The sequence below is a fragment of the Erinaceus europaeus genome, chromosome 17, assembly GCF_950295315.1.
Source record: "Erinaceus europaeus chromosome 17, mEriEur2.1, whole genome shotgun sequence".
Classification (NCBI taxonomy): Eukaryota; Metazoa; Chordata; class Mammalia; order Eulipotyphla; family Erinaceidae; genus Erinaceus; species Erinaceus europaeus.
Window position 1 is genome coordinate 72,459,964 of NC_080178.1, and position 20,143 is coordinate 72,480,106.

The 20,143-nt window shown below is 44.2% G+C and overlaps 1 protein-coding gene across 13 annotated transcripts in view; it reads right to left on the bottom strand.

Moving 5' to 3' along the window:
- NAV2 (neuron navigator 2) overlaps positions 1–20,143 on the bottom strand; it is a 762,517-nt gene that overhangs the window by 247,895 nt on the left and 494,479 nt on the right. For 11 of the 13 annotated variants that reach the window (XR_009545656.1, XM_060177031.1, XM_060177025.1 and 8 more), the window contains 3 exons: positions 19,952–20,024; positions 9,940–10,198; positions 7,292–7,360 (listed from right to left, as the gene is read on the bottom strand). Coding sequence is in view for 12 of the 13 variants with exons in the window: in XM_060177031.1 (XP_060033014.1) it covers positions 7,292–7,360; positions 9,940–10,198; positions 19,952–20,024 (401 nt within the window). In the remaining variant the exon portion in view is untranslated. The remainder of the gene's footprint in view (positions 1–7,291; positions 7,361–9,939; positions 10,199–19,951; positions 20,025–20,143) is intronic. The other 2 variants (XM_060177027.1, XM_007515878.3) reach the window with 1 other exon arrangement.

Consider the following 20,143-nt stretch of genomic DNA (forward strand, 5'->3'; position numbering starts at 1 on the left):
TTCAGGGCCACACAGGAAAAAGGCACAGATACACTCATAGGGAACTAAAGAGTCCTTAGGGATGGCAAGTCAATCCATAAGGTCATTTAATAAAGGATGAATAGCAAGAACAGGATTTCAAAGTCAAGTCACACAGAGGCACTGAACTTCCTACAAATTGAAGAAGAGGAATAACATCTAGCTCTCAGTGTCGACCTCACCAATGTGTCCTGGAGCTCCACTTCTCCAGAGCCTCACCCTACTAGGGAAATAGAGAGGCAGGCTGGGAGTATGGATCAACCAGTCAATACCCATGTTCAGCGGGGAAGCAATTACAGAAGCCAGACCTTCCACCTTCTGCATCCCACAATGACCTTGGGTCCACACTCCCAGAGGGATAGAGAATAGGAAAGCTATCGGGGGGGGGGGGGGGGGTGGAATACAGATGGTGGGAACTGTGTGGAGTTGTACCCCTCTTGTCCTATGGCTTTGTTAATATCTCCTTTTTTAAAATAAAATAAAAAAAAATCTCTTAGTGTAAAATTCCTATGTTGAAATCCTAATCCCCCATGTGATAGAATTAGGAGGTGGGATGTTTCGGAGGTGACTAGATCCTGAGGAAGGACAGAACAATTCTGAGTGGAAATAATACTGTTAAAAAAGATCCAGATCGCTGACTGGCCCTTACAGTCCTGTGAGGACATAACAAGAAACTAATAGTTTTTAAAGTGGAAAAGGACTGTCACAAGAATCCAATCATGCTGGCCTCTGATCTCGGATTTCCAGTCCCCATGCAGAAAAACAGTAAATTTGCCCTTTAACTCGCCGACCTGTGGTGTTTTGTTATGGCAGCCAAGAGGAAAAAGGCAGGTTTATTTTATTTACTATTTTTATTGCCACCAGACCAAGGTTATCACTGGGGTTTGGTGCTGGCACTATGAATCCACTACTCCTGGTGACCATCTCTCCTCTCTTCTTCCTTCCTTCTTTCCTTTCCCTTTTCTTTTCTTTTCTTTCTTTCTTTTTTCCTTCCTTCCTTCCTTCCTTCCTTCCTTCCTTCCTTCCTTCCTTCCTTTCTTTCTTTCTTCCTTTTTATTAGACAGGGCAAATAGAAATTGAGGGGTGATACAAAGGGAGAGACAAAGAGAGACACCTGCAGACCTGTTTCACTGCACATGAAGTCTCCCCCCTGTGAGTGGGGAGTGCGGTGGGGGGCTGGAGCCCAGGTCCTCGCACAAGGTAACATGAATTCTCTACGAGGTGCAGACTCCTGGGTAGGGTTTTGTTTTTATTTTAAAGATGTATTTATTCCATGAAAGAGAGAGACCAGATTACTGCTCTGTGATATGCTATGTTGGGGATCAAGGCTGGTGCTTCTGGTATGCAAGTTCTATGCTCTAGGACTTGAGCCACTGCCATGTTAGGAACCTGGAACTTTAGCCTAGATGTCTATCAGTGAGGCATGGACCAAGGAGGCTAAAAAGAGCAGAGCTAAAGTTAAGGAGTTGAGTATGTTCTAGTTTGCAGTAACATAGACCCTAGGTCTCTGACTATCACCTTGACATTTATTAACAGCCTTGTCCCTCACAAGGACCTTCTATCATGTATCAGCCTGGACACAGCTACTCCTGTACATTAAAACTCCTCTTTGCTAAAGAGAGGGGTCTTGCTTATGAAGAACAACTGCAGGCACCACACCAGATGCTGTGTGTCCTGCCTGTCTTATGGAAGAAGAGCAGCAGAAGGACAGGAAAGAATGTCAGTCCTGAATCATTTCCACTCCCAAACATTCATAGCACCAGAAGGTTGCTGTTGGTTTCTTTGTAAGAAGAACTCCACTGCTCAGGATCATCACTAAGTGAGGACACAGATGGGTGTTTGAAACACACACATGTTGCTTTTTAAAAAACAACTTGAGTGTAAGAGAAGTGGATTATGAGAGAGGAGGGAGAACTTTCCTGCTGCTCTTGGAGACATGGTCAGTTTCTCTACCGTGTGCTGAGCTGAGCAGGCAGGGAGGTAAAGCTGTCCTTCCTGGCACGTAACCTGCAAGTGCATCCTGGCTCCACCCACTGTACGTGCTCATGGAAGAAAGTCATCCATCCCTGCAAAACCACTTCAAAGGCTGGGAGCAAAAGATGCTCCCCTTCCCAGGAAGGACAGCAGCTTGTGTGCACATGCTCAGGACCTTGGGGGGTGGGAGTGGGGGGTCATAATCCAAGATGCTTTTTGCCAGACAAGATGATTAAATACTAAATCACTCATCTCCATGGCATCTGCTTTTCAGAAGCTGGACAGAAAGTAAAGATTCAATCCTACTGACTCCTCTCCATATCTCTATATGGGCATATAGAGATCAACTTGGAGCACAGGCAGAGGGGGCTGAGTTGTCCCACCTGACCCAGGCCAACTCCCAAACACCAGAATCTCCAGAGATTCTAGGCTAGGCACATAGACCGTGTGCCAAGGTACTAAAAGACAAGAAGTAACTTTATTTAATTCACACACACTGTGTGTGAGGCAAGACGACCAGTAAGGAAACCTGGGCTCAAGGAGATCTGATCTGCCTAGACAGCACAGGAAGTGTGTAAGGAAAGATTTCCACTGAGGTTTGGAGACAAAGCTGTACTCTCAGCCACTCTGTTGATCTGTTTTCCCACAGGCAGAATAAACCTAAATACCTACAATTTACCAGGGATGCCAGGGGCTGTACTAATAGTCAAAGGCAGAAATTCACAGATAGCCTTCATCACTGTAACCAATTCACTCCACAAGCTCGCTCCCACATCCCGACTTAAGGGTGAACCTTCCAACCCTCTCAACTTCCCAGGTGCCTATCATCAAGGTGTTTGGCTCTGGCAGGTGTTCACTTAATGTCTGCACCTGAACAAGAGACCTATATCTGGAACTCAGCCAGAGGAGTAAGTCTTTGTCTCTTGGCAATCCAACTTTCTTGCTACACTAGGTAGTGCCTGGTCAACTGAAATGATTATCAGGATTGAACTCATCAAGATCAGTGGAAAAAAGCAGAATAAGAAAAGGCAACTGTGCATAGTGGGCAAACTTGACTAGCCTTCCCTGGGTCAAATTCATCCAAAAGAAATCCTAGGTCAAGGGTAGGGCCCTGGAAAGCACTCAGAGTTTGACTTGCGGTGAACTCCAACGGTCTGGGCCCAGCTCCCCTCAGGCCAGGGCAGGCGCATGCTCATCATTTCTCTCTTGCTACCTTCCAACACTGCTTCCTTGCACCATCTGGGACTGATAACCAACCTTTCACTGGATGGGCATATGTTTCCAATGAGATTTTCTCAGTGAGCTCCTGTTTTCTTTATCTGCTAGAACTAAGCACACGTGGGAACAAATAGTTGATTTTAGGTTTCTCCCAAGCTCGGGTTCTCCTTCGCATTCCTACAGATGGACATCTGCATGCTACTCAAAACCTTGGGAACCCAGTTTTCCAGTGGGTCTGAGTTGACCTGAGTCTGACCTGATCTATTTGTCAAGGAAAGCAGTCACTTTAAAAAAAAAATTTTATTTATTTATTTATTCATTCATTCATTCCCTTTTGTTACCCCTATTGTTTTTTGTTAGTTATTATTATTGTTGTTATTGATGTCATTGTTGTTGAATAGGACAGAGAGAAATGGAGAGAGGAGGGGAAAACAGAGCAGGGGGAGAGAAAGATAGACACCTGCAGATCTGCTTCACCGCTTGTGAAGCCACTCCCCTGAAGGTGGGGAGCCGGGGGCTCAAACTGGGATCCCTAAGCCGGTCTGTGTGCTTGGCACCAAGTGCACTTAACCTGCTGTGCTACTGCCCAACTCCCAGCAGTCACTTTCTTAAGAGCATGGCACTGTGGACTGTGGACTGTGGACTACAGGCCATGTCCCCTATGAGTTCATGTGCTCTAATCCTAATCCTTAATACTAGTCCCTAACATTTGAAGATGGCACCTTTGAAAGGTAAAGACATCACTGAAGGTGGAGCCCTTGTGATGAGGCTCTGGGTAGAGCTTTCTCTTTCTTCTCCATGTTAGAGGACAGCAGAGCAGTCAACTAGAGACCAGAAAGACAATTATAAGCTAGCTGACCATTCTTTGGTTTACCAGCCTCCATAGCTTTCAGAAGTCAATTCCTGTTGTTTAAATTATCTGTTCTATAGTGATTATTACAGCAACCCAAAGTGACCAAGACACATGACTACATGAAGCAGTGACAGACGGGCAGAGACTCCCTTGTCCCTCTTAACCAAGTAACAGATTGATTTGTTTTTACAAAGAAGCATCTCCTCTAGGCCTTCTCCTTGCATGAGTTGGGTCTCCCTGTGTGTAAGATTTTTTTTTTTAGAAAAGTAACACTCACTTAGAAAAGACACCAAGAAACTAATAGACTGGGGGCAATAAGCTGGCATTCAGTGAGCATTTATTATGTGCGTACAGACAGAAATGCAGCAAAAACTAGTTATTTATTTTGTAAAAAAAATAATAAATACTAGTAATAATAAGGAGAAGAGTCCATCTCCAGCACTAGGAATTGTCTGTCAGGATGCTGCAAGGCCAATGTGAGGCAAAAGACAGAGAACCAGGAATGAAATGGACAGTTGTTAAAAGCTTCCAGTGGAGGAGATGGGATACAGCGCTCTGGTGGTGGGAATTGTGTGGAATCTGTACCCTTCTTATCATATAGTCTTGTTGATAATGATTAAAGCAATAAATTTTTTTTAAAAAAACCTAAACAATCATAAAAATTTACTTTCTTCACCTGAAAAATGGAAATAATAATATAGGGGGCCAGGTGGTGACACACCTAGTTAAGTGCACACATTACAGTGTGCAAGGACATAGGTTCAAGCCCCTAGTCCCCACCTGCAGGGGGAAAGCTTCACGAGTAGTGAAGCAGGTATGCAGGTGTCTCTCTATCTTTCTATCTTCCCCTCTTCTCTCATTTTCACTCTGTCTCTATTGAACAATAGATAAATAAAACTATTTAAATGGAGGCCAGGTGGTGGCACACTTGGTTAAGCACACACATTACAGTGCTCAAGGACCAAGGTTCAAGTCCCTGATCCCCACCTGTAGGGGGAAAGCATCACGAGTGGTAAAGCAGGGCTGCAGGTGTCTCTCTGTCTTTCTCTCTCTCTCTATCTTCCCCATCCCCTCTCAATGTCTTTCTGTGCCTATCCAATAATAAATACTTAATTAAAAAATAGGCTACTGTAAGAAGACTGATGTGTAGAATCAATAAGGTAGTAAGTTAACACTGGTGGACAGTATTCATTCAGTAAATGTTAGCCTGTGCTACTTTAAAACAACAGTGAACACCAACATGATGGGATATTTGCACACCTATATTCATAGTTACTACGTTCAAAATAGCCAAGAAGTAGAACCAACTTAAACTCTCATTGACGGATGACTGGATAGGGGATATATTCTCAACAGAATACTACTCGGCAATTAAAAATGATATTGTGTCCCTTGGGACAAAATGTAGCTGATTATGTTTAGTCAAGAGGGTAGGAAAAATAGAAGACAACTGGATATCTTTGCTCATGTGGAATATAGAGAACTGAAACACATAAACTGGGGTAGGGGAAAGACTGCATGAATCTCCATCAGGAACAACATCATAACCCCCCTTGGAGGCCTCTCTTTATTACCCTCAATGTAGAACAACAGTGGTAGAAATTGCCCCACTTTCCTCTGCTACTCAGGGAAGACTGGTTCTGAAATGAGTGCAGCCTAGAATGCTCCTAGCTGTGACCATGGAATGAGAGCTCAGACTGACAGGGATGCAGAGGTTACACAGGCTCCTGTGCTGAATATGAACAGATATGGGCCCTGGGTCAGATAGACGGAGTTTACAGTTAATGGTATTTATATATTTTCCCATATTTGGGAGTTTCTCTCTGCCCATATCCAGCTTTCTAGTCCTATCCTTAACTCTTACACCATCTTCCCAGATAATACTCCTAGCCCACCTGCATGTTAGGTATTGGGCTCAGTCAAATATTAGTAAAGTCATGGGGTACTTGGAATATACCTAAAATAGACTTCCTAGCTCCTTCCAACATAAAGACTCCACATCTCATCTGCTAGACTTTTACCTTTAGGTTCTTGATTATTAAACAAACTGTTCTGCTTTATATCTTAGTATTTTTCAGCCATCAAGTTGCAGATGCTACCATGACACCAAGCTGACTTCCTGAGGACCTCACCAATATGTCCGAGAGCCCCAATATGTCCTAGAGCTCTACCCCACTAGGGAAAGATAGTTAGAGGCTGGGGGTACGGATCCACCTGCCAATGTCCATGTCCAGTGAAGAAGCAATTACAGAAGCCAGACCTTCCATCTTCTGCACCCCCATAAAGATCTTTGGTCTGGACTCCCAGAGGGATAAAGAACAGGGAAACTTCCAGTGAAGGGGAGGGGATATGGAACTCTGGTGGTGGGAATTGTACCTTGTGTCTTACAAAATACAATCCTGCCAATCATTATTAAATCACCAATATATATATATATGTATATAACTACAGTGATTATAGTTGGGATGGGGAGGAGGCACAGAACTTTGGTGATGAGTTCAGACTATACCTTGTAATTTCATAAATTTGTAAATCACTATTAAATCATTAGTACTAATAAAGAAAACCAGTAGACACACAGTGTAATAGTCATTTCCCATATCCTGGAGTGGGCCTTCACAGAATGCAGCAGATGCCACACTGAGTTAAGAGAAGTAGTGAGTGAGTGAGCAAGCCTAGCTGTTAATATTTTCAGGAAACAGAAATGTGACCGCTCCAACATATGTATACAAGAGTATCCAGAAACAACAACTAGACAGAGTGGATTTGTTTGACTCATGCTTCAGGTCTTTATAACTCAAGAAGAAATTAATACCACATTAGTCATTTTAACAGTAAGGGCAAAGCACACAAATGAGATGCAGGTGAGGTTAAGATGAGGCCAGGATAGAGCAGGGAGCCAAACTCATAACAAAACCACCACAAAAAGTGCCTAGAAACCCACCTCTCCATAATTAAAATGGGTTCTGAAGGCCAAGCAATCAGTCACAATCAAGGAAATGCAAAACCATGATGTGCAATTTCACTTCACTTATACTTTGACACACGCTTTTCAAGAACCTCGTGGTTACTCTCAGAACACTCCAACATTGGGTCATTAGCCAAAGCGTGTTTGGTTTTGTCAAGCTGCAAACACAGGAAGAGGGATGGAAAGGAAACTTAGCCAGAGCAGAGGAAACAACGGGTTGGGTCAAAACCATGCTAGGCAGGACACAGAGAAAGTCTAACCTAGAGATCTTTTTCTGACCCAGAGTGAAACGGATGATTTTGCTTTGAGATGAATCCTTGGATGATGCACTGCATGACAGAAAAGAGAAAAGAAAAAAAAAAAAGAAAGACATGAGTTTGGATGAGGAAGATAGATTAGCACATAAATAAATAACCAGAGTCTTATAACAATGGAATGTCCTAATTTTTCTTCTGTCCACTCCCCCACACCCCCTACAAACACACATAATATGTGACTTTCTTTCCAGGTCTAATGATCTGATTTGACAAATTTCCAATGTCAAAAAGTTGCTATCAAGAATACTTGAGAAATTTTGTGGGTTTTTTTTTTAATTAAAATTAAAAAGTTTGCTGCTAATTACTATAAGGCCTTCTTTCCACAGTTAGATGGTAAAGTAAGACATCTCTTAAAAGCATTTAAGAGCTGTGGACAGCGTTTTTTATGTCTTTGTGAAAGGCATACTTTTATACCTTTCTAAAGTCCTTAGATTTTCCTATTTCACACTAATTATTCTACCAGGTTGCTTGCTTTTCAGATGAATATTTCCTGAATATTTCACAAAGCAGATTAAAAAAAAGGGTAGAAAAAATTTAAGTCTTGCTAGTTTGGGAAGGTTTTTGCTTCCAACGATAAATGATAATTTGTGTCTTGGAACCCCACCTCCCCAGAGCCCTACCCCACTAGGGAAATACAGAAAGAGGCTGGGGGGATGGATCCACCTGCCAACATCCATGTCCAGCAGAGAAGCAATTACAGAAGCCAGACCTTCCACCTTCTGCACCCCTTAAAGGATTTTGGTCCATACTCCCAGAGGGATAAAGAATAGGGAAGTAGGATGGGGTATAGCATAATGGTTATGCAAAGAGACTTTCATGCCTGAAGCTCTCAAGTCCCAGGTTCAATCCCCCACACTGCCATAAGCCAGAGCTGAGCAGTGCTCTGGTTAAAAAAAAAAAAAAAAAAGAATAGGGAAGTTCCAATGGGGGGATGGGAACGGAAGTCTGGTGGTGGGAACTGTGTGGAACTGTATCCTTGTTATCATACAATCTTGTTAATCATGATTAAACATCTAATAAAAAAGAAAAGAACAATTACACAAACTCATTCATTTGTAAAATATAGATATTTGAAACCAAACATGAGAGAGAGTGAGGACAGCCAAACTGTTTCTAAAACTTGATGAGAATTGTGTAACAGTTATAACAACTTAAGTCAGATAATTTTCCAGATTGCCCCCTTGTAGAACTTTTGCCCTGATCAGGGAATAAGCAATCTGCAGACTGCAGTTCAGGACATGATAACCTAGTAGTTCAATTGCTCAGGTCAGAGGATAACTCTCACTTGGATGGTTCCGCAAAAGTGTAATCTGAAGTTTCTGGAAGCTACAGCTACAGTGAAGTGTCATGTTTTCCGGTTCCTCAGAGCAGAGTATAGTGTCTGACTGTCTGTCTATTCATTTCTGCTGGTCCACAAATGTCCACAATGTGAACTGGATGTTATTAGTTTATTAATTAGGGGATTTTATTTACATCATATCCATCACTGCTGGTTTTAACATAATCACAATTGGGAAGTAGCACTTTTCATGAAAAACAAAAAAGCTGCAACCACCTATAGGGCTCCTGCTTTGTTTGAACGGCTTCATGTTTTGCTCAACTACAATGAGTGATAAAGGGTATGACTGTGTTTGAGAAGTGCTTAGAATATTAATATTGGTGGCTTTGAAAGAATGGAAAGGAGAAGTCATTATTATGTGAAATCATTATTATGTGAAGTCATTATTAAATGAAATCAAGTAGTAATTTAATCAGTGGCATTCAGGATTAATGTCTAAAGGATATGATAAAAGTCCAAAACAATTATGAATTTGTCTCTAGATTTTACCATGTGTCAGCAGTTTTCTGATTCCTAGTCTCCTTTCTCTATGTCCCTTATTACAACAAATGATTCACAAGGTTTCCAGGAGCTGTCTAGGAATGCAGTTATTTCCATTATAACAGAGTAGACAGGAATACCAACAAAACACAGGCCCTCCTCCTGCAAAACAGAGGACTAAAGATGACACCACTAACCAATTTTCACTGCCAACAAAACCCAGTCATGGCTAATGGCAACTGGTCCCGTCATGGAATACTGCCTTTTTAAAGAAGGTGGCTGCCTTTTTCACTCTTAAGAATCAGCTGCCACCTTTCAATGATGCTCTCCATTTCTCTCTCGTGGCAAAGCAGCCATCCACTAGAGTAGCCCTTGTGTCTCCACTAAGTTAAACTACTCTTACCTACCTATGACACTGAGCACTGGCTTACAGACGAATATGCAAGAGACCTCTGAAGTCTATTTTAGTGGTTTTTTTATTGCATCTGGGCATGTGTGGGACAGATTGGAGTCAGGGCAAGAACAGCTAATTAGCTTTGGTTGCTGGCAGTTCTGACAGTTCTGACCCAGAAGAACACACTCCTCCAGGCAGAGAGGTGGCCTCCGTCCGTCCGGCATGTGCTTCAAGGTTGTGCTAACCCTTCACTAACCAGCAGCAGTTTCTGGTGAGAAGAAGCTCCAACCATAGATACACTTCAACACAGTTTAGAATTTGATTTGTGTGGAGGAAGCACCTGGAAAACAGAATTAGCAGTTGGCAAGGAGCTCCCACCTGGACTGCATTTCAGCTTGTGCTTTTGCTTGCTGATGTGGCGCTGGCTGGTGAGGCTGGCACAGGACTTGGGGAGTGGCTGGCACCTGTTGCTGAGGAGTGCCAGCCTGGCACTGGGAGGGGGCCCCAGCCACCTGGGACACGGCAGGGGGCAGCGTGGAGGAGAGGTGCTGCTTCAGGGGCTGCTGCTGCTGCTGCTTGTATCGGGAGAGGCTGAAGAAGAGGCCTAGAATGGCCTTGAGGTTTCCATTCCTAATTTCTGTAAGACAAAAACAAAAAGAGAAGTCCTGATTAAAAGGAGAACCTGGCTTAGGAGTCCCTTCTTGCTCCCATTCAATGGGCCAACTCAGCCTTCACATGAGTTTAATTCCTCCAGGATATGACAGATTTCCTGAACACTTAATTGGTATTGTAGTCAATTAAAAATCAGGCTGAAACCACAAAGAAATTATTTTATCCACCCCCTCCCCCACTCTGATTACAGTGGCTACATGAGGCGAGTTGCAACTGGCGGCCTGGCAAGTGCCAGGAGGAACTTTTCAGACAGGGTGCAACCAAAAAGGTGAGAGTCACTGTGCAAGATGGAGCTTGTTCCACAGCCAGAGCTAATGATGCAGGGACCCAGTCACTCTCTGGCGCCGGGGGAGATGCTCTGGTCTTCAAAGACTCTGCCAAGTCTGTGTTCTAAGCTTCAGGCAGTCTGACACGTGCCAACCAGCTGCTGTGCCACTCATGGGTCTCCCACTGCTTTACCCAGTCATCCTCCCCTCAAGTGCTTGGTTCTGAGTCTCTCCTCAGCTGAGGAAGACTTTCCTCTGGGAAGGAAGTGGGATTAGGCTGCAGGATTTGCTTCCATAAAGAACTCACACAAAGGGGGCTGGGCGGTGGTGCACCCGGTTATGTGAACATAGTACTAAGGACCTGGCAAGTTTGAGCCCCATCACCACATCAACCCCACGTGGGGGGGGGGGAAGCTTCACTAGCAGAGGTGAGGCAGGTCTCATTTAATCCTTAAAAACCTAAGGAGTATTGTTAATCCTTTTAAGAGGGGCTCAGAAATACAAAGTAGGTCTGCAGGTGTCTATCATTCTTTCACTCTATATCCCCTCCCTCTCAATTTCTCTGTACTATCTAATAAAATGGAAAAAAATAACCTCCAGGAGCCCCAGCGATAACCCTGGAGGGAAACAACAACAACAACAACAACAACAACAACAACAACAAAAAACCCTCTCACAAATATTCTCTTAGACTGCGAGAAATTGGAGCAGAGTGCAGGCTAAGCAGACTTTTATTCCAGGCAGAAATGTTCAGATGCTAGAATGCATTTGCCTCAAGGCCTGAATAAAGGGCTGCAGAGAAGGAATAAAATATTTATTCACAGGATGAGCCTGTGAGTCTCAAGGGTATTTCTCCATGGACAATTCTTTCTCTTATGCAGTTCTTCTTTTAAAATATATTTTATTTTATTTTAATGAGAGAGAGAGACAGAGAGAGAGAGAGAGAAAGATCAGAACATTGCTCAGTTCTGGTTTATGGTGGTGCTGAAGATTGAACCTTGCACTTTGGAGCCTCAGGCTTGAAAGTTTTTTGCATAACCATTATGCAGTCTCCCCAGCCCCCTGCAGTTCTTTTTAGTCTATAGTTGGCTAGGGTTTAAAGTGACCCTGAGGGTGAAGCAATAGGGCCACCCAGCAGGAGTGACCAATAAAGGAAAATTCTGGAACTTCTGCTTTGCTTTGATCCTAGTTCTTTTCTGAACTCATAATGGGGTTCAAGAAAGTGGGGTCCCAAGGCAAGGAAGTCTCTCCAGTGTGGGTGCCACACATCTCCAGTCTAGCTGCACACTGGGCAAGTGGTGACAGATAATGAGTTTTCAGCAAAGAATTTTCCTCAAAGGGCCAGTTGAGGGACACAAGTCTTCAGAAAGAGGCCCATTCTGTGCATAAGATGGGAGGAGAGGCAGTCTGCCATGGATTGCTTCCTATGGGAACATCACTCTTCAGATACTAAAGAAACTGTCAAGTTATGAGGATCCAGCCTTCAAGCTCTACTAAAGGAGCTAGTAGCACAACGTTTGTAAAGCCCAAGTCACGAGTTCCAGTCTAGACTCTGTCAGTTACTATCTGTGCAACCCTGGGCAAGTCACTCCACCTCTGGGGGCATAATGGCAATCCTGACACAGAGCAAATGAAATCATGCTGTAAAAGCACACTACAAACATCCTAGCCCTTCTCTTATCTTGATTACTACCCAATCATTGTTTCCTTTTCGGTATTTTGTATGAGATTTCAAGACAGCTCTAGCTCTGTCCTTTTTTTTTTTTTTGCCCTTGTTTTATTGTAGTTATTATTGTTGTCATCGGCAAACGCTAGAAGAAGAATTGTTGTCATCGTCGCTGGATAGAACAGAGAGAAATGGAGAGAGGAGGGGAAGACAGAGAGGGGGAAAGAAAGACAGACACCTGCAGCCCTGCTTTACCACCTGTGAAGCGACTCCCCTGCAGGTGGGGAGCCAGGGCTCGAACCGGGGCTTGAACCGGGATCTTTATGCCAGTCCTTGCACTTTGCGCCATGTGCGCTTAACCCGCTGTGCTACAGCCCGACTCCCTCTAGCTCTGTCCTTTTAAAAATGACAGTTTTATGGTGCAAATCTGATAGTCTAAAGAGGGAACTTTAAAAAAATTTTTTTTATTAAGGGGGGTTAATGCTTTACAGCTTAATAAAAGGGAGCTTTTAATCACACCAGGCCTACGCTGGCCAGATGGATGCTTACAAACTGCTGTGTGCAATGCGGAGAACAGAGGAGTTTCCCAAAAAGGGGGGAACGCCCTGCAACAGCTTTGGGGAGTTCAGCTATAATCCTGCAGTTCTGCTTGTTTTTTTTTTTCCCCTCTAAGGAAATGAAGGGAGATGTGTACCCCTCAGACTTGCTCTACTTCTGCTACCAGATGTTCTTCCAAGTTCATTAGGGTCACAAAACATGATGCTTGAATGGGATGTTAAGTTGGGTCCTCGTTTCAGTAGTGGAAAAGTGAAGTTAGAACAGCATACCCATGGTCACCTGGCTCAATCATGGTCAGGAGCTGGAAAGCAGGTTAGCACCTGTTAAGAAGCCTGAGAAAACAGCCTATCCCTCCACAAAATCAGATTCACTGAAAGAAAAGTAGGGCTAAGATGAAATCTATGCAAGGCTTCTTTCTAGGCTAACTGTTTGTAGGTTATATAGTTTATAATGACAAGCACTACTACTACTAGCTCACATGTATTGTATAAATCCTATTCAATTCTTTACATGCTTGATCTCATTTAATCCTTAAACCCCAAGGAGCATTGTTAATCCTCTTGAGACTCAGAAATGTTGTCTTCTTCAAGGTAATAAATGCTGAATCTGGCCTGTGAATGGAGGTTTTTCCGGGGCTTTGTCTGGTCTCAAAACACTGGGTAACTTGACTTAACGTGTATTCCCATTGTGTAGTGAGCTTAAAAGCACACCAGGTGATACCATGCTTGTTAAGCTAGCCAGCAAGCACAGAATTATTGCTTACTTTTCTACAAGTATTCTTTTATTATTGAATATGTCAAACATCCTACAATATACTTTTTAAAAAATCAAGTAAGAAAAAATAGAGGAGAGAAATTAATAATTCAGCATATCTAGGAGTCTAGGAGTTGAGTGTAAACAGTTAGCAATGTCCTCAGATTCTGGCAGCCCAGCCCAGCTTAGACACACAAAGGCAGCCCCATCATTCTCTTTACCTGGTCATTAAGTCCAACAACTGTTCATAATTGTCCACTCTATTATTCCTAAAAGCATTTTTTAAATTTTATAGGCACACATTGTTTCTATAAATACACTTATTTCTTTGGAGGCAGCATTTCTGTTATTGTTGTTGTCAGAGCTTCACCTCTCAGGGATAATGTTTTTAGGTAAAAACAGAGTGGCTGGGTGGTGGCATACCTGGCTGAGTGCACATGTTACAATGTTCAAAGACCTGGGTTCAAGCCCCCGGTCCCTATCTGCAGGAGGTAAGCTTTGTGAGTGGTGAAGCAGGACTGCAGGTGTCTCTCTGTCTCTCACCCATTTCCCTCTCAATTACTGGCTGTCTCTATCCAGTAAATGAATGATAATAAAATATTTTTAAAAAAGAAAATATGATCTATTTTCTGTAGCTTCCTCAAGACTCACTGCCTGCCATTCTTTTTCACCTATATGAGGTCTAAGAGTTGTCTGTGTTCCTGGCTCATTTCCCTTGAAATAGTGCTAATGGTGTCCGAAAAATCAACCCTAAATAATTTTCTACTAGATAAAATTCAATGAAGATTGTTTTCTTATTGATACGTAATTTACTTCCACAAAATGAGATACAGAAGGACTATTTAGTAAATTCCAGTTTTAGAATATTTCCATCATCCTGAAAAGACTATGCTCAACTTTCAAACACTTTCTTAGAAAACCTCCAATCTTCTCTGTGTCTCTACACATTTGCCTGTTCTGCACATTTTCTGTCAATGGATTCGTGCAGCATACAATCTTTTACATCTGGTTTATTTCACTTAGTTGTCATTTCTCTATTCTGCTGAGTAATATCCCATCCTGTAGCTAAACTGCTTATTACTCAATCATTCACCAGTTTATGGATATTTGGACTATGTTGTTCTCTTTATACAGCACAAATATTCAAAAGTGGTGACTGCTCTGTGTAGGACTGAAAGCCACACACTTTTTGCCATGGATGGTCTAAGACAGACAATATCCAAAATAGGTAGGATCTTTCCCTGTATCCACATGGCATTTGTCAGTGTTCCTGAGGTGTGGTAACAGGCAGTCCAAAAACAAAATCCACCAGCCCACAAAGGATGGTGTCCTCATTGTATTTCCTAAAGGATTTTTAAAAAGCATTATTTACTTACTCGCTTATTTATTTTTATTGGGTAAAGACACAGAGAAATTGAGAGGGATGGGGAAGGTAGAGAAGGAGAGAGACACCTGCAGCCTTGCTTCAATACTTGTGAAGCTTCCCCCCTGCAGGTGGGGACCAGGGGCTTGAACCTGGGTCCTTGCACACTATAATGTGTGCCCTTAACCAGGTGTGCCACCACTTGGTCCCAACCATCTCCTAAGGATTAGTAAAAATTATCTTTTGGTATTTTTAGAAGCATACCAACACTGATCAACTATCTTCACTCTCTTGATTTTTAGAGAAATCAGTAATAACAAATCCAGAGAGCACTGATGTCTGGCTGCCTGGCGTCTAGCCAGCATGGGAACTCTGTTCTCCTTTCTCTTCTTGTGGTCATCCCAGGTAAATGAAGTATAAACCATCTATTAATTCCCTTTAGAATCAAGTATGACTTTGACTTTTCATTTCCCTGGGTTCTGACTAATGTCTTTGTTCCCACTTCCTAGTACAAAGCTGCAGAGATGCTGTGGGGAGTACTAGCTACAGAGGTTTGTATAAATAGGAGTTAATTTCCTTAAACTTTGTTTAAGGGAAACCCCAGGCCTGTTTGCAAAGGCACAAACATGAGAATAACCTAACGTAGAGAAACCTGCTTAGAGAAGAAAGGGTTCAGAGCCAATGGGCAGGGCTACTGCAGACCACAGAGTTGCAGAATTCCTATTCAATTCCCCAAGCCAAGACCATGTTAGACTTGCTCAGTTTTTGAAATCTTGAGTCCTGAGATATAGCTTGTCCAGAGAGGTCATCTACATGACCTACATTCACTACTTAACTCTCCACCCTACTCTGTAGTCCTTCTAGTGCTGCTCGCCACAGGGGAAGTGGCATGAGGGGGTGGGAACAGAGAAAAGGCAACAGTGAGTTGTTGTTCAGTGAGCAACAGAAACTCTCCACCCATTGCCAGATTCAGGTGATATGGGTAGGAGAAAACTATCTCCCTGCTGCTGTGATCCTAATGCTCCAACAGGACCTTTTGATTTTGAACTCAGGACAAAAGGGGAAGCAAGTACAGCATCTAGAAGCCAGGTCCCAGCTAATTGAGTGAGCAAACGATTTCACTTCAAAAGCATACAATTTAAGGGGTTCAGGGGTAGCTTTCTCAGTAGGGTAAATACTCAAGCCCCTGACCACTACGTGGGAACACTACTCAGTGGGGAAGCATCCTGAGCAGTGGAATGGTGATGTAACATTGCTCCCCCGACCTGTCCCCCACCATTCAAAAACAAAACAAGACCACTGGGAGCAGGATAATCATGCAGGCATGAAGTTCCAGTGAAGCCATGGCAGAAAAAAAATACATACACCCCATTTGTCTCTGGAGAAACCTGGAAAGATCTTCCTGTTTCTCTGATCTGCAAGGTTGACAAAGAGCTAGTTCTGTTGCTCTATCTTCTGCCTGGGTCTGCCTTTTCCTTCCTTTTCTGTTGGGTGGATGTTTACTCATTCTGTGAAAAACCAGGAAAAACCTTTACTCTCTCTTTAAAGTGTCCCTCAACTGACCTGGGAAGAGCTAATCACAACTCTCTTTGGGCACGGCCGCACCCGGCTCAGAGCATTGGCACAATACTTCTATTCACTGGCATTAAGCCTACTTTATATGAATGACTGGACTCACATGTGGCCCAGTGCCTCACACTGTGCCAGAATACAGGAAGTGCCCTGCAAATGTTTCCTGAACTGAAGAGGACATGGCTTACCCTGGACCTCTGCTTCTCCACTGCAGGAAGGTGGGCTCAGGACAGGTGGTAGAAACTTGAGGTGTTCTCAAAACTCTCAGGGACAGAAGCCAGCCTTGTTTGCAGGGAAAGTTCTTCAGATGGCCAAAGCAGGTGGAGTGTGTATTGGGGAGGGGCTGAAGGGATCTTGAAAACCACCTTGGGCAGGATAAGGCCCAAGCTCAATGGACTTTGACATGAATCCAGGAGCAAGTGGATGGGTCCAGTCTTCAGGCACATGGAGGGGGAAGGGAGGCCTAGTCTACAGGGACATGACCCAGACCTAGAGCATCCCTTGGTGCTCACTGGCTCCTGAGTCTTGCAGCCCCTGCCTGCTGTCACTGCTGCCTGGCCGAGAATAGACTCTCTGTGGCTCTAACAGGCAGGTTGGGACAGGGCCTGAGCTGCTGCCATGCTCCAAGGACAGGTGCATGCACCCTCCCAGTTCCCAGTTCCCAGCCCAGCTTTAGTTACTGGGTATGGGCGGGGATGCACCTTTGGGGCTTTCCATCCTGATGTTTTCATTACAGGAACAGCCTCAGGGCACTCAATCATCTTCAAAAGGAAGACAAAAAGCATTAAAACTGTATCATTTCTTAAAAAATTTTTTATATCTTTTTAGACACTATAATGCACCCTCCCCCGTTAAGCAGGTGGCAAGAAATGTGCACAGTCCTAAGTAGAGGGTAACACCAGGCTTTTGAACCAGTCAACAGGCCTCCCTTGTCCCATGTCTAATTTAGCCCTTTGGGACCTCAGTTTCCGCTTTGCACATGGGAACAATGCAAATGCTGACATCATGTGGTTGCTGGGTGGCTAAATAAGATGTCAATGGTTATGCATTGCCTTTAGCTCCATGATGGCAGTGGTGGGTTCTGAATAAATGGTTTGTTGTTATACTTTGGCAGGATATTGAGTGAAATTGTCCCCACTGCCTTGAAATCATGCATAAAGCCATTTGAGGAACTGGTAGAAATTGGCACCAGTTCCCCCAAAGACTGTACAAGTTCAGAATCAGTCTTGCCACTACCTACCATTATCAAGACCACCTTCTCACCCCCAAAATATTAATTTAAAAAGATACAGATGAGAATATCATGAGGGGGGATTTGATGACTGCAAAAAACAGGGCATCTTCCTTTCTTCACTAAGGACCAAAAAGCTAGGGTGCACATACATCCTGAAGCTGGGTTGGGGGGGAGCTCTGAGTGATGCTGGCATTCTAGTGTCTAGTTAGACATCTGTCTAGAGGGAGTTGGCAGGTCTGCACCATGGCCACCTAAATGAAGGAACAAGAACCGGAGACAGACTGTATGGTGGAGGACTTCCAGGTGACAGGAGGCCTGCTCCATCTACTGCCAAATGGAGGGGGAGCCCACACACTCTTACTGGCACAATGCTATATGTTGAAGGATCACAATTGTGAAGTCTCAGCCTTGATGGGGCCACCTTAGGGTAGGGGCAAACAGAAGCTTGGATCAGGGGACGGTATAGGAATGCTAGCTTGTATGGGCTAATAACAAAAGACCACCAGGGTCTGAGGCACAGCATGAGAGTGAGACCTTAGTCAGCAGGGCACACAAAGACTCCCAGTCCAGGACAATGGCAGTTATCCAGGAGAGGGAGGGTGGGTGACTTTACCCCCGACAGAGTTCTGCCTCCTCTCTGCATCCCAATCCAGGAGGTTAGGCACAGGAATGACTGAAGGAAGGGAAGCAAGTGATCACGCCCGCAGCCATCTTGAATCCTCTAAAGGAGCCTACACCGGGGGTTGAGGCAACAAGCTCTGAGTGGAGTTTGAGACTGATATTTAAAAATGATGATGACTTTTGAGTTGTACATACTGAACAATACCTTCAGATCACAGGAGCCAATGCTGGCTTACAGAGCCCACACTGCCTAGAATCTCTCCTGCTGAACCTGACTCAGTATGTCCCTGCGCAGTTAGGATAGTGAGGTCTGAGAGCCAGTCACTCCTAGAAACCAGGAGTGTATACCTGCTGCCTGCCGGCCAGCACAAGAACTCCCTGCAAAGAATAAACCACGTATTCCATGGATCAGGGATCTGTATCTCCCTATTTATCCATTAAACACCACCACCAACATTCCCTCCCACGCCCCAGTCATGTGCGTGCCACATGACGCTCAGCCCAGGACCTGTCTCCATGAAGAAGGGCCCATACTCCACAGCAAGGGAACCTGCTCAGGACCCTCTTCTTTCAGAGCTGCCTAACATCTGTTTCTGAAACCTCTGTAAGTGGGACAGACCTGGCACACATCGAGTCCCACTCAGGGAATTCCAAAAGTCCTGCTCAGAGACCTGACACACCAGAACTGGCTGCCTGCCCCCAGTATGTGAGGGGAGCACAGTTCAGAGGTGCAGCAAGCTTTCACCGCATTGCAGGTAAAGGGAAGGAAGAGGCCCCAGAGGACATCCAGCTTATTTGCAAACTCACAAGCTCCATGAGGCTGCTTCATTCCTCTCTGCTCCCCTGATCCCTGCCCTGACCAACAAGCATCTTGTCAAAAAGCAACCTTGCCAGGGGAAGGTGGTGCCATGTGAGGCCCAAAGTACATTACCTGTTCTGGGAAAACTAGAGGCAGGTGCAGCCTAATGAGCTGGGGAGCTGCCGGGCCTGTGGCAGCTTTGGAGCTGGCAGTTGCTCATATTTACAAATGGGAGAGAGAGTGAAAGCTTCCAAGATGCCATGCTGCCTGAGGAGGCTGACTATTGCGACCCGCCACCTCCAGACCAACCAGCACCTAATTGAACAACAAATGCTAACATGCCCATTAGCCACCAAATCTGATTTAATTGAAAACTGTCAGGATGTCAAATTTGTAACATGTCATTAATAAATCATGTGATTTGGGGGGAGTGTGATGGGGGAGGGAGTGGCTAGGCAAAGTACTGCTTCAACCAATAAAAGTAACAGACATCCCCCCCCCCCCCCCCCAGGGAGCTGCACAGTCTAAATGTGCTTTGTGGCAGGGTATATCTCTTCCACAAACTAGGCCTGGGGATCTGATAATTAACTGAATTACTAGTCCAGTGAATCAAATTAGCTTTGTCGGGTTAAGTCTTTCTCCAAGAAGAGAAGCTTCCCTTAGTATCTTAAACAAGGCTGGTCTGACTAAATCTGCATTCTTGGAGTGACTCTTTAGGTTGTCAAAATGTTGGCATTTTCACATTGAGACAGCATTTGACTGCCTGAAAATTAGGAAGGAAAGTCACGCCAGAAGAGTCCACCAGCATCCCTCATTTAAATCACCCAGTAATAGGTGGGCACTTCCAACATGAAAAGGCAGCTTCATGACAAGTGCTCTGACTCACCTTCTGCAGACAGTCCCTGGATGTTTATCCCCTTAGCTGCCAGGAAATTCAAGCAGGCATCTATGTTTTCAATCTGGAGGGGGGAAAAGACACATTCAATGAATGTTCAGCTATCTCTTGTTAGAAACAAAGGGTATACCAGAGAAGAGGGTTCAGTGTGCACTCATGAAGGTTCTCAGTGAGGACAAACAA